Here is a 14,519-nt window from a genome sequence, read left to right on the forward strand (position 1 = left end):
CCTGCATTTGAGAGCTGAGCTATTGCCAAAAGCTCTATCTTGTATACGTTTTGACCTCTAAGTAGGTGGCAATGTTGACCAACACTTTTTTAATAGAGGGGTTGCAACTCACTCACTTGTTACTGAGCTATAGGTAGGGGTTGGTGGGCATCAGAGTTTGGTGCTTCGGTGCTGGTGCAGAATTGGCACTCCTTGTAGGAGAAGGGAGAAGCTGGTGAGACTGGCAGCTTCCTTTCAGACTTCACAATTAACATGTATTTCTTGGAAACACAAGAGGCTTGTAAATTAGTGTTACATTTTTAAAGCAGCCAGTCCCTAAATGTTCTTGAAATAGCTTTTGAGAAGAATAAGGATTGATAATTGTAGCATTTTGTTACTATTAGCCCTGTCTGTTAACATGAGCAGGTACAATTTCATGAAGGTATTCAAGCAAAGCAACTGTACCTTTTTCTAGTCAGACATAAGGCATGTGCTGTAAAAATCCATTAAGAGTGAGCAGGAGCTATAAAACTTTTTTTCTCTTATCTTTAGGTACATACATTTTGAATATTCTAAGTAAAGGCGAAAAAGGGGACAACACTAACAAGTTGATAGTTTCTTTTTTTAAAAACCTGAATGTTTTAATGGGCAGAGAAGCATAGTTTGCTACGTATACAGCAACTGAGCATACACTAGTATGTTTGGGTGTTTTTTTTTCAGTTCAGGCAAATACTAAGTAAAAAAACTTCACTGACATTATGCACTTGTGTTCTGTTGCCAACTCCATTACTATTTTTCACATGCTTCACACTTTCATAGTTTCATCTGCTGGTGCACCTGTCTGACTGTTTTGATTTAACAGTTGGGGGGGTGTCGCTGCAGTAAAGCTTTAGACATATGAGATGAAAATTGATATCACCTATTTTATAGCAAATACTCCATGGTGCGTGTATTTAACCATGACAAGTTTTTGAGTTAATGAGGATGTATGTCGTCTTGATTCCCAGACTTGATCAGCTTGCTTATTGAAAAAGAAACAGTAGTTCTTTATATAAATGAAAATGAGAAGTATCAGTTCAGGTACTGCATTTAATCTGTACTTCTGCAGCAGCAGTACTTTAGATTGGTCTTGTGTTCTTTGTGTCCGATTGTTGTTGTACACAATAAAGTATCTTAAATAACTTGTACTTAAGAAATCTTATAGAATGTCTTTTAATGGGGGTGGGAAGGTGTGTGTTTCTCTAGCTATTGTCACATAGCAATTAGTTCTACTAGGTCAGTTTAATATCCTGTTTAGATTTCTGCCTTTCAGAATGTCTTTGATTCTATATAGTATTTTAGTTTTTAATATGTATATGTTCTTACAAGATACTTTGTATATGTTGATATAGAGTATTTTTTAAAAAACTGTTTCTCTGGAAAAAAGAACTGTACCTTTAGAAGTGCTTCTTTGTGCTTTTTGTGAGGTGCCATTTTGCATGCTGGTGGGAAGGGTTCTAGGTTATGCGTGTGGCAGTGTTCTGAACAGCTGTACTCGAAAGCTTTCTCTGTCATCTTCAGTGACTGTAGTGTTAAGCAAAATAATCCTTGGCTTAGTATCTTTTTATGTTTTGGGTTTTTTCCCTCTTCTGTGTAATGAAGTAGTAATACTAAGTTTATAATAATGTTCTTGGACTTTCCTTCTTCTCTTTAGATCTGAACCACAGTGGTCTAGGATCCCATTATGAAAATTCTCACTGGGGACCAGTCTCTTCAAATAGTGACTCCAGCACAAACTGGGATAAAGTTATTGTAGACGGCTCTGACAAAGAAGCATGGCCATCAATCACTGGCAGTGACCCAGAGCTGACATCAGAATGTATGGACACTGACTCTGCCTCTAGCTCTGGGTCAGAGAGAAACCTCGTTATAATGGCTTCAGGGAGCACAGGTGGTGAAAATGATGGCATTCGAAATGGCATTGGACATGGTTCTCAAAATAAGTTTGTGGTTGGTAGCAACAGCAATAATGTGGGCAATGGAAGTATTAATGGGCCGTGGGGTTTATCCCATGGAACCATAATAAGCACATGTCAAGTTTCTGTGGATGCTCCTGACAGCAAATCTGAAAGTAGCAACAATAGAATGAATGCTTGGGGCACCATAAACTCTTCATCAAATGGAGGGTTAAATCCAAGCACTTTGAATTCAAATGGCAACCATGGTGCCTGGCCTGTATTGGAGAACAATGGACATGCCCTGAAAGGGTCTGTAGGGAGTGGTAATCCTGGCACAAATATTCAGTGCAGTACCATAGGTCAGATATCTAATAGTCAGAGTATTAACTCTAAAGTGGGTGGTTCAGCCCACGGTTCCTGGGGAAGCGTTCAGGAAAATTGTGATTCTGAAGTAAATGGTACAAGGAAGGTTTCATTCAGTGGGCAACCTCAAAACCTTAACACTGAAATGAATGGACCAAATAACACTACTAACTTTATGACCTCTAGTTTACCAAACTCTGCTGGTTCAGTGCAGATTAATGAACTGCCTAATAATACAGGGCATGGGGCCTGGCGTGTGAGCACAATGAATCATTCTCAGATTCAGGCCTCTCCAGTTACAAATGGCACTTCCATTTCTCATCTTAGCAACGGTGAGACGAAAAATGGTGGATCTTACGGTACTACGTGGGGTGCCTATGGTTCTAATTACTCTGGAGACAAATGTTCAGGCCCAAACAGCCAAGCTAATGGTGACACTGTGAATGCAACTCTAATGCAGCCAGGCATTAGCGGGCCTGGCAGCACTAACTTTCAAATCAACGGGAATAAAGGAGGAGGGGTATGGGAAGCAGGGACAGTCAACTCCCAGAATATGCCATGGGGAAGTGGAAATGGTGCAAGTGCTGGCGGGAGTAGAAGAGGATGGGGCAACCCTGCACAAAAAACCGGCACTAACATTTCAAATGGGGAATGGAGTAAACTGCCTAGTAATCAGCATTCCAATGAAAGTGTGAATGGAAACAGCAGGAAGTTTACAAATGGATGGAAATCTACTGAGGAAGATGACCTTAACAGCCAGAGTTCTGCTGCTTCTCAGATAACTGAGCAGAACAGCGCATGGGCCAAAACAGGTACGGTGGACAGTGAAGGTAGTTCGGAGAGCACTGGATGCCATGAAGACAGAGTAACTACAGAAGGACAGAATCGAGAGAGAAGGAAAGTTGACCAGCATGCGTTACTCCAAAGTATAGTGAACAGAACTGACTTAGATCCACGTGTCCTTTCCAACTCTGGTTGGGGACAGACTCCAATCAAACAGAACACTGCCTGGGATACCGAAACATCACCAAGGGGTGAAAGAAAAACTGACAATGGGACAGAGGCCTGGGGAGGCTCTGTGACACAGACTTCCAGCTCAGGGGGGTGTGTGGATAGACCTAGCCCTAATAATAATGATACCTCATCTGTATCAGGGTGGGGAGATCCAAAGTCTGCTACAAGGTGGGGAGACTCCAAAGGGTCAAACAGCCAAGGGGGGTGGGAAGAAGATTCTGCTGCTACAGTAATGGTCAAGAGCAATCAATCATGGGGAAGTGGCAAAGAGGAAAAGTCTTCTTGGAATGACGCACAGAAGATCAAACAGGGATGGGTAGATGGACAAAAGGCCAGCCAGGGTTGGGCAGTTTCTGCTGGTGACAGCTGGGGCGAAAATTCAAGAAGTAACCATTGGGGTGAGGCTAAGAAATCCAGTTCAGGAGGTAGTGACAGTGACAGATCAGTATCTGGTTGGAATGAGCCAGGTAAATCAAATTCTGTTACTTGGGGAGGTAATAATACAAACCCAAATAATTCTTCAGGATGGGATGAGCCTGCAAAGTCTAATCAGAACCAGGGCTGGGGAGACCCTCCTAAATCCAATCAGCCTCAAGGCTGGGGGGATTCGTCAAAGCCAATCAACTCTCCAGAATGGAACAAACAAGATGTTGGCTCTTGGGGAGCACCGTCTGCCACAAACAAACCCCCAGGGTCAGGCTGGCTGGGTGGACCGATGCCGGCACCAGCAAAGGAAGAAGAACCCACTGGCTGGGAGGAGCCATCCCCTGAATCAATACGCCGTAAAATGGAAATTGATGATGGAACTTCTGCTTGGGGTGATCCAAGCAAATACAACTACAAAAATGTGAATATGTGGAATAAAAATGTCCCAAACAGTAGCAGCAGTTCCGACCAGCAAGCACAGGTACATCAGCAGCTACTGTCTTCAAGTGCCATGTCTAGCAAGGAGAGCAGTTCGGGTTCTGGTAAGACTTGGTTTTATGCAAATTTGTGTTTTCTGTTAATTGTAAAACAACTCTTTTGTTCTTGCTTCATTTAACAATATTTTAGTTTCAAAGTGGAAAGGGGAAGGTGCCAATGAAGTAGCGTTTTTATTTATAAAAAAAAAGTAACAGCAATGCTCATAGATGTTTGATACTTTTATACAGATTGGAAGATCTGTTCTAGTTTTAAATCGCTTGACTAATAAAGACTAGACAGCTCTACTTGAATTCTGGGGTGTGGGAACACAGAAAATATTTAAAATAGTATTTGAGGAATAAAAGTTTCTCTTCATTTGATTCTACAACAGTTAAAACTGTTGAGCTGCTACAGCGCAGGATGAAGGGTGATGGTTTTATATGGACTCAAGATCAGACTTTCTGATCTTGTAGTTTTCGGAGCAGTGAATAATGATACTTGCAGATGAGCTTGTGTGGTGTTTTTGAAGTATTTTGTGCTCTGTTTCTTTTTCAGCTGTGAAGAGGAGTAGCTTAAATATAATAAGCAGCTTTTAGGAACTTAATATCTTAGAAATTTCTATTATCAAAATGTCATTCTCTACATGTGATACTTGTATTTTTGTGATTTATTTTTTTTATTGAAACAGCTTACAGTTGTAATAATTGGCTTCATAGAAAATGTAAATGTGTGCTAATATGCTTTTTATTGTTTGTTATGGGTCTAGCAAAGGCAAAACACTTGATTCTCTTTAGATAGCTTTTTAAATCCTGTTTAAAAACATGCCAATAACTCGTACTGCTTTAAAAAGGTTGGGGAGAGCCTTCTACTCCAGCCACTACTGTAGATAATGGAACTTCAGCGTGGGGTAAACCCATGGATACTGGTACTAGCTGGGGAGAACCCATCAGCGATGCAGCAGGCACCTCTGGCTGGGGAAACGCTTCTCTTGGTCAACAGGCTTCAAATAAACCTGGTGAGTGCTTTCTGCGTCATCTTTGAATAAAGGTATTTGAGGAAGGTGAAATACTTCTCTAGAAGCTTTGTATTTTTGAGGGTTTTTTTTATCTTGAAGTAAACATAAAGCTAACTTCTGTGTTAAGGGCAGTCAGTTGCTACTGAAATGTTAACGTGCTGGGTGTTTTCCACAAGCAGGGCCTAAATCTATGCAAGATAGTTGGTGTGGAGATGATATGCCATTGACAGGCAGTCGTCAGACCAGCTGGGAGGAAGAAGAGGATGTAGAGATTGGAATGTGGAACAGCAGTTCTTCACAAGAAGCTAACCCATCTTTAAATTGGCCACCATATATGAAAAAAATGCCCACAAAGGTAATTCTGGTTTGCGAGATGTCAGGCCCAAACATAAGAATGCAAGTTGGCCATGGAAAAGAAAAAAAAAAAAAAAAAACCAAAACAAACCAAAACCCAAAAGAAGTAGTGAGGTTCCTGAGCACTACTACTTCCTTATTCTGTAAAATAATTCCCAGAGGAGGTTGAGTCAAGGTTTTTGCACTGTTGTCATTTCTAAAAGCTAAGTCAGAACAGATTGCTGTACTGAGTGGAGTACCATTAAGCTTTAATCTTCATAACATTTTATGATGTAATTTAAGCAGTAGGTGTTAAAAACATCTTCTGAGTATCACAGGAATTCCTTTCTATTTTTAAGGGAATAATGAAAGGTGGAAATAAGCAAGATGAAACATGGATCAATCCGTTCATTAAGCAATTCACAAATCTCAGTTTTTCAGTAAGTATTTACCTTTACCTGGCTTTACTGCCTTCTTAGAGTGCTAGTTATAACGCACAAAGATTAAAATGCTTAATTGCCTAGTGTTCACTTTCATAGTATTTTTCTTTTACTTCTGTTTGTCTGCTCTCTGTCACCCATCCCTTTTCTTTACATTCTCATTACAAAAAGACCTATTTATTGATGAAAAGTGTTTCTGTAAGCACTACATTCATCCAGTAGTCTGTTGCTTCACTTAATGTTACATACGTGTTTTGGTGAAGATACCTGTTTTCACTTGGGTAACAACTAAATGGAGTAAATGCTTTAACATAGCATCTGATTTGTCTTGATTTTTTTTTTTTCTTGCAGGTTTGAATTGAAATAGTATATGTGAATCTCTTTGTTTTAGCTTTTAAAAATATTATTAAATAATTATGATTCATTTTATTACTTCAGAGAGAATCACCAGAAGAAACCATACAGAGCAATAAGATGGACATGTCTGGAGGTAAGAATAGGAAAACCTAGCTGGTTTTATTGCTTTCCTTTCCAGTCTCTCTTTTAGTTTATATCCTTCTTTAAGTTACTTTTTAAAAACTATATATAATATATATAGTTATAGCTATATATAGTTAAATATATGTTTCCCTGAAGAAAAGGAATACCCTTGTAGAGAAAAAAATTTGTGCATGTGAGTAATGCTACACACCTGAATCACCTGGTTGCTATAGTAATATTATCCATAAATCAAGTTAAGCCTGTATATGACATGAAAGAATGTTTTCAGGGTGTGGTGGGTTTGTTTCTTGTAATATAAGTATCTGGATTGCCTTCTGGACACCTTCACTAAATATAAACAGAAATGTTCCGAATACCACACTCGCTCATTGTGGTTCATTCTTGGAAACACGTTTTCAGTTCTAAGAACTAAATACTGAACAATTACTTTAGAAACGTTTAAACCTGAGTGTAAAATGACTTGTGAGCAGTTTTATTTTTATTTGAATCCATTGACTGTTATGATTCCTCTAGCAAATCAAAAATAGTATAATTCTTTAATACATTAATAACTATATTATAACAATAAAATATTTAATTAAAAGTATTTGTAGCATTGTAGGTTTTATTATAGTTGCATTCTTTATGCTAGTATTTTCACTTTTGGGCTCACAGTCTATTGTGTAAAGAAATTGTTCTTTGAATTTTAGATTTTAATATTAATGGCAAGCCTCATATTTAAATGACTTCAATTTTTTAAATTTGAATTTAAAACATCTGCTTGGAAAGTAATTCTCTTGCACTGCATGCAGTGAAGTATTAAATGGACTCCTTTACTACTACTTGTATTTTGATCTTCTAGCTTGCCTAGTGGAATTAATGATAAAAGATAACTTAAAATTTGCTTTTAATAAACACAAATACTTCAAATTTGTGAGGTTTTTTTTTTTTTAGCCAAATAGTTTTTTTCTTAACTGAATCTAATTAAAGGGCCTCTGAAACAATACACAAATGTAGGGGATGTGATAAAGGTACTACTTCAAAGCCACGACAATGCGTATTGCTACTAAAAAAAAAAAAAAAGCGGCATTCGCAACTGGAAACTCAAGTTTAAAGAATTATACTTTCTTGGTTTTAAGAGAGAACTGAGAAGAATGTTTTTGTGAAGCCTAGCAAAATCTGTTGACGCTTTGTAGATTCCAAGTTTTAAGTTGTCTGTAGCCGCTGATTCATAGTGTTTCCTTTCCCTTTTCAGTAAAGCCCAGAGAGCTAAACTGGTGTTTTCTTTTATTAGTGTCTAGCTTGAGAGCAGTATTAGTTCAGCTCTTCATAAGCATAAACTGGTTTCTAGTGTATCTGGAAAACTGAATAATCCCTCAATGTTGTAGTCACATCTCTCACCTTTTCTTAGGGTTACTGCAAGATAAGCGGATGGAGATGGATAAGCATGGCCTCAACGTTGGAGATTACAATCGTGTGGTTGGAAAAGGCCCTGGTTCTCGTCCTCAGATTTCCAAAGAGTCTTCCATGGATCGCGGTCCTTACTTTGATAAGGTTAGTAGGTGTCTTACTGGTGGCACTTCTAAACTTCTTTGACTCTGCATTCTAAGTAGTTATCTGTGTGCTCCTTAGCTTTCTGCATTTAGTGGAGAAGAAAATGAGGGCTTTCTTGTTAATCCATGAGATACGTTTTGCTCTTTTTAACTTACTGATGTATAATACTAAGCACTTTCTGTAGCCCATTTGCAGTGCAAATGACTAACCTGATCTCTTTTGTTTTCTGCCTATTTCCTGCTGGTGCTGGACTGTCATGTGACTCTTCCCTTCTGTTCCTGGCAATGGTTTCTCCCTTCTGCTTGCTTGCTGGCTGGTTGTTGCGCATCGGTTTGTCTGTCCGATCAGGATGGCATTGTAGCAGACGAGTCCCAAAACATGCAGTTTATGTCCAATCAAAACATGAAGCTTCCCCCTTCAAATAATGCACTACCTAACCAAGCCCTTGGCTCCCTAGCAGGGCTGGGTATGCAAAACTTGAATTCTGTTAGACAGGTAAGGCTGTGTGCATATCCTTGGCATGTTACTTGACAGCATTTAATACCTTTTGATATAATATCCTAGCTACCTATATGATTGATATGTGTTTAACTTCTAATTCAAATGTATAGGGGTGGGAGAAGCAGCAGAAGAGGTTTATTGTCACTAACTATTGTCATTAACTGTCTGCCTTTCCCCAGAATGGCAATCCCAGTATGTTTGGTGTTGGTAATATAGCAGCACAGCCCAGGAGCATGCAGCAGCCTCCAGCACAACCTCTTAATTCATCTCAGCCTAATCCACGTGCTCAAGTGCCTCCTCCATTACTATCCCCTCAGGTAATTGAGTACATAAAACATTCTGTGTATAAACTACCAAAATGCTGCTTCAGAAAATCGTTTTTTTGTTTATTGGTGTTGCTGATATTTATTCTGTAAATATTTGAAAACATACTTGGCTTGATGAATGTTTCAGAAACTAGGCAACTGTTGACCAGAGGTTATAATATTCTACATCTCATATAACTAACTGTACGTTACTGCCAGTCACTCTTCATACTGGTCCATTTTGCAGGTTCCAGTATCATTACTGAAGTATGCACCAAACAACGGTGGCCTGAGCCCACTTTTTGGCCCACAACAGGTAGCCATGTTGAATCAACTGTCCCAGTTAAACCAGCTTTCTCAGATCTCCCAGTTACAGGTAAGCTAACAAAGCTAGTCGCTCTGTGTTCTGTTTGAAAGTCTAAGTAGAGACTTAACGTCAGCTATAAACTGTTCTTAAAAAAAACACCACAAAACACTGTCTCCTAGCGGTTGTTGGCTCAGCAGCAAAAAGCGCAGAATCAAAGAAGCATGCCTTCTGGTGGTCGTCAACAGCAGGAGCAGCAGGTAAATAAATACGTTTATTATTAACTTTTCAAACTATCTTTAAAAACTGTTTTTCGTCCTGATCTGCCTTTCTTGTTATAAATTGTATTAAAGTGTGCAAGAGTGAATGGGTTTTTGACAAGCCTTAAAGGAGTGACTTAGCTTAATGCTGGGGTTTTGCTGTGCTAAGATGCACGGAGCACAAAGATGCGTTTCATTATCTTTTTTTAAATGTGGAAAAGCTTTTGCCTATTTATATTGTAACTGCTCTGTTTTTTTAAGGGTCGATCTCTTAGTATGCAGCAACAGATGATGCAACAGTCCCGTCAGCTTGATCCAAACCTGTTAATGAAGCAGCAAACTCCGCCCTCCCAACAGCAGTCACTCCATCAACCCACCATGAAATCTTTCCTTGAGAATGTCATACCCCACGCTACTCCTGAGCTACAAAAAGGGCCATCGCCAATAAATGCATTCAGCAGCTTCCCTATAGGTGGGTTTCTCCATGCTAATTTCATACAGTCAATTAATGCTTACGTGACACACAGCCTTTCTTTTCACGTTGTCTGCCTCCTCTGAAAACAATAGTGATTGTAATCGTGTTAGCACTTAGGATTTTAATGAAAGTAGTAATTCTTTGTGGGCCTTACCCAGTTATCTTTGTTTGCCAAAGAACTTTTTCCACAAGTGCACTCATTCCCAGAAGTGACTATTTCAGTGCAAAATGCTCTGCATTCTTAAAGAATGTCTTCCCCTTTATTTCTTTTTTATCCTCTGGGTCCCAAGGATGATACAAAGTCCTTCTGCAGTTATGATTCCTGGAGCTAAAGGACTTTTAGAAGTAGAATCCATTGATGTGGTCTCATTTCTTTGGATTTTAAAAATGTTTTCAATGAATCTGGAACTGCATAGGTAGAACAAAATGTTAATTTCCCTTTTAGTGGTTTTGTCCAGGAAAGAAAGCTTTTAGCTCTGCATTTTTAAAGAATGCATTTTTAAAGAATTTCAGGCAAAATGTCTGAACATTTTATAAATACAAACATCTCCTGTTTCTTTCTCCTTACATTTCCAGGCTTCTGTCCAATTTCTACTTCAGAAATTCCAGGCTTGTATATTTTCTCCTTACTTTAGGTCCCTTTTTAATGCTATCTTACACTTACTACAACTGTATACCATTTACCTCTTGTTCTTTATCCCTATTTTTTTCCTCCTCTTCAGTTTGCTTTTCTTCTACGTTATTCTAATCTGGTCATTTCTGTTGGGCTGATTTCCTTTGCATTCTCATTGCCCTTTGTAGGAAAGTTTGTTTAATAGACTGCTGCTGAAATCCTTGTGCTTCTAGGTGGAGTGTTATGGAGCCAGTGGGTCGGTGCAGGCCATGCTGTCGCACTGCATGTGGCACACTGGAATTTTGCTTGTGGCCAGTCTTAAGTCCAGGCTGCTGCTTAATAGTTGCTGCTGATGATTGGCATCAAGATCTAACTACTGCTTCGATTCAAAGGGCAAGGCATAAAAATGAAGTTTGTTTAGCTATTAGAGACACTATGTTAGGTCTAATGAAAGGAATATTTAACTTTCTCGCCAAACTTAATCCAGAATAATTGTATCCTGCCTACGTTAGGTTCCTTTCTGTTTCATTTCTTGAGTTGAATTGTTGTATACTGTTGTTAAGTAGCTGCTTTTTATGCAGGTTCCACATTTCAGGAACCTGCAGTATATGTAAGATTGCTTTGAGATCCCTCAGGAATCTGCTGCAGTATACATAAGAATTCTTTGGGATCCCTTTGGAGTAGTACTGTATAGTGATATAAGCAAGTTGAGCCACACTCAGTCCACAAATAAAAGCTTAAGGGTAGAAATAGTAGGTTGCTGGAGTTTCTTCACCCTATAGTGAAAAATTGAGTCGAGGAGTATTGGTAGCATCCTCCAAGTGCACAAAGTATATAGTAGCATAGTCATGTGAGAAGCAGCTGAACTTGCCAAGTTGTCTTCTGGAAAATCTTGCAGGTATGTTATTTTCTCCATGTTCTAACGTTAGTGTCAGGAGACCTAGCAACGAAAGCAGGGAGGTCCTGTTTGCATTCTGGGGAACTGAATTTGTCGAGATTCACTAGGTATTTGTTCATCAAAAGCAGAGATTGGGGATGGGTGGGGGGTGTCCTTCTCTAGTGGATCAGTGCTGCAGTCACATCCTGATTCATTTATAGAATTAAGTATTTCTAATATTAAAAATACCTTTTTCTGCCAAATAGTGAGTATAGCTGAACAATATAAAATCTTCCACAGTTGGATATGAAAAAGTACTTCTGGGAAGACTGTTTAAATTCTAGATTATGTCTAGGGACTGATGTTCATCCCTCAGTCCGCAGGTTTCAAATACAGAGCTATAGACATGGATCTGTGCCTGCCAAGGGGCTGGCATTAACCTTTTCAGCTAGATGTGCCTATTTGCCAGCTTGTGATCTTTCTAACCCTTCTTTTAGAGGTCTGTCTTCTGCAAGCTTCTTCAGAGTTAGAAGAAAGGTTATTGTTGTGCACGGGTTATTGCTCTGACAACAGCAAAATGCCGGAGGGAGAGGTGTCAGAAACTGGATTGATTGGAGTTTTGCTTTTTTCTGTTTCAGCTATTGATAGTTGTTATATTTCTTAAAACTCGGCTGTCCTGTTACAAGGCACTTTCTCTGAGGCTTTTCAAGGGGCTACGTTTCTGACATCAACATCTGATCATGCCTTTAAGGAAAAACAAATGAAAAAAAAACAAACAAATGAAAAAACAAACCAGCTTCAATATGGCAGTGAATATCGACTCAGGAACAAAATTAAGCACTAGTTTCCAGTGCTGAATGAAGGTGTTTCTACTAGAAATTTGAGAAGTTCCATGTGTGTCTCTGGCCCTAAGTTAAAATGTTGTGTAGTGGTTTATTTTCAGAAATGAAGTAAATAGATCTGAAGGGCTGGAAATGTAACCAGGTATGGTTGTGAATTAAGGATTCCTACAGACCTGGAAAGAGAGCAGGCATGCCAAAGTCAAAAGCGTGGGCATATTGTTCAAGCCCGGAGTAGCTGGTTCTCACAGGTATTTGGATTGATTTGGGTTGGCATTGTGTTGATTCTCTGGCAGACAAACATTTTGAAATACAGACAACAGCTTAGAACAGGCGAAGACAAGTTTTGTTTGTTTTCTCTTACTGAGGTTTTAATACAGTGCGAGCAAGGGAGTAGTATTACTTGTGCAGTTCTGTGCAAAGTGCTTATCTATCTGTGCTGGCATGGTTCAGAAGCTGGTGAGGTGTCCTGTTGAACATCCCAAATAAGAAAGGGAATGAGGTTGTAACTGCAGATACCAGTACGTAACTTCTGCTGAATAGGGATGAGTACAGACACACCCTCCTGCTGAGAAGAGTGTCTTTTATAACTGAGCGTAGCTCTTCAAAGTACAGTGCTTCTACTTTGTACAGATGAGATCAGTTGTTGTGCTGGTGCTAGACCGGTGTTAGAAATGCCACGTTTTTTAGACGTCTACATTTTAGTTTCTCTAACTTCCTCAATGGCTTCTTCCACTGACATTTTTGCATGAAGACATCAGCTGAGAACTTCAGAGTGCTTTGCATTGCTTAGCTTAGCTTCTGTCTGTAATAAGTTCACTGTATTAAATGCTAGAATGTTTCTCAAAAGCAGAGACTTGGAAGCATGAAATAACCATAGTAATATGCTCTTAAATGTTTATTAGGACAATAGTGGTAATTAGCAGAAGAAAAACATTTAGTCTGTATTTCATAAGCTATATATGTTTTTAGGAATGAACTCAAACTTGAATGTAAACATGGATATGAGCAGTATTAAAGAGCCACAATCTCGATTGAGGAAATGGACTACAGTAGACAGCATTTCTGTGAACACATCGTTAGATCAAAACTCCAGCAAACATGGTATGTTAAATGTGTCATTAAGGAGTATTTGATATTACACATCAGATTTTCACATTCTGTGTATAAAATGCAGGTTTGCGATATTTAGGCCTGTAGTTGTAACTAGTTGTTTGTGTTGCTTGTAGCTGTCAGAGTTTGTATTGTGTTGTCTGTGCCAAACTTGCTGCTTGTCTTGTACAGCAGCCCATAGCTTGCTTGAATGTTTTTACTTACAGAAGTAATCTTGTGATGAGGTTTAGTAGAAATGTTGTGCAGAATTCCTTTTTTAACCAGACTTTTCTTTAAGTGTGACTACTGCTACTAGTTTTACCTTAATCTGAATTGGAATGTTTCATATATGTTTAAACCAAAAGCTTTAGATTTTCTAGCTTTCTTTCCTCCCACCCTGCTGGCCTTAAGGTGATTTATGGGGATTTAATTGTGTGTGCACGCGTTCTGGTCATGTCTGACATTTTTAGTTGCAGGTTTTGGTTATGAATGTGTATGTTTGCATTCTAAAAATGGGGAGAGCTTAGAAGGGATAGACTAGCACCATTGCTGTACTTAGTTTTAGAGGAGGCGGACTTGGTTGCTTCATATTTCATTCCAGTAATCAGGATTCATATGACACTTCAACTGTTTCAGTTGCTTGAAATCTCATCCAGTTAAAATTTGAGTCTATAGCACAAAGGTTCTGTGTCTAAAGATAGTTATTAAATGTCTCCAGTCTCCTATTACTGTTCAGTCTTCAGATTGTTTGGGTATTTTTAGGTTTGTCAGCTGTTTCACTACTATGAAATGACTTGCTGCTTTAAGCATCTAGTGGAGATAACCTGCTACTGCACTTCTGAACTTCATCTGATTGTTACAGATGAACAGCAGTCAGAAGCGTTGGTGTTACTTTAGCTGTAGGTAATGTTTTCTGAATAGGATTAGGAATTTGATTACTTGAACTCCATATTGCATTGACTCACTAGTAAAAGTCAGTTATTCCCTCTGTAGATGCTTTGCTGTGTGTAATAACTTTTAAACTTCTCCTTACAGGACTTGCACAGAACCAAATAGATTGTGTGCAGGGCTTTTGTTCCTTGCTCTGCCTCCAGTGATTTTTATTTATTTTTTTCCCCTCCCAGGAATATGAGTAGAATTTACAGAGCTTTGCAGTAGCTAAAGATCCTTCAGATTTTGTAGATCTTTCTTCCAAAAGCCCTCCCATCACGGAATATATTCACTACCCCTGTTAT

At 38.9% G+C, this 14,519-nt stretch overlaps 1 protein-coding gene across 8 annotated transcripts in view; it reads left to right on the plus strand.

The window, feature by feature from the left end:
* TNRC6A (trinucleotide repeat containing 6A) overlaps positions 1-14,519 on the plus strand; it is a 53,178-nt gene that overhangs the window by 32,433 nt on the left and 6,226 nt on the right. For 4 of the 8 annotated variants that reach the window (XM_009320491.1, XM_009320493.1, XM_009320496.1 and 1 more), the window contains 12 exons: positions 1,673-4,261; positions 5,047-5,211; positions 5,391-5,566; positions 5,904-5,984; positions 6,423-6,474; positions 7,876-8,018; positions 8,699-8,836; positions 9,072-9,200; positions 9,311-9,388; positions 9,650-9,860; positions 10,440-10,472; positions 13,165-13,296. In XM_009320491.1, coding sequence (XP_009318766.1) covers positions 1,673-4,261; positions 5,047-5,211; positions 5,391-5,566; positions 5,904-5,984; positions 6,423-6,474; positions 7,876-8,018; positions 8,699-8,836; positions 9,072-9,200; positions 9,311-9,388; positions 9,650-9,860; positions 10,440-10,472; positions 13,165-13,296 — 3,927 coding nt within the window. The remainder of the gene's footprint in view (positions 1-1,672; positions 4,262-5,046; positions 5,212-5,390; positions 5,567-5,903; positions 5,985-6,422; positions 6,475-7,875; positions 8,019-8,698; positions 8,837-9,071; positions 9,201-9,310; positions 9,389-9,649; positions 9,861-10,439; positions 10,473-13,164; positions 13,297-14,519) is intronic. The other 4 variants (XM_009320494.1, XM_009320495.1, XM_009320498.1 and 1 more) reach the window with 2 other exon arrangements.

The sequence above is a fragment of the Pygoscelis adeliae genome, unplaced genomic scaffold, assembly GCF_000699105.1.
Source record: "Pygoscelis adeliae isolate BGI_AS28 unplaced genomic scaffold, ASM69910v1 Scaffold173, whole genome shotgun sequence".
Classification (NCBI taxonomy): Eukaryota; Metazoa; Chordata; class Aves; order Sphenisciformes; family Spheniscidae; genus Pygoscelis; species Pygoscelis adeliae.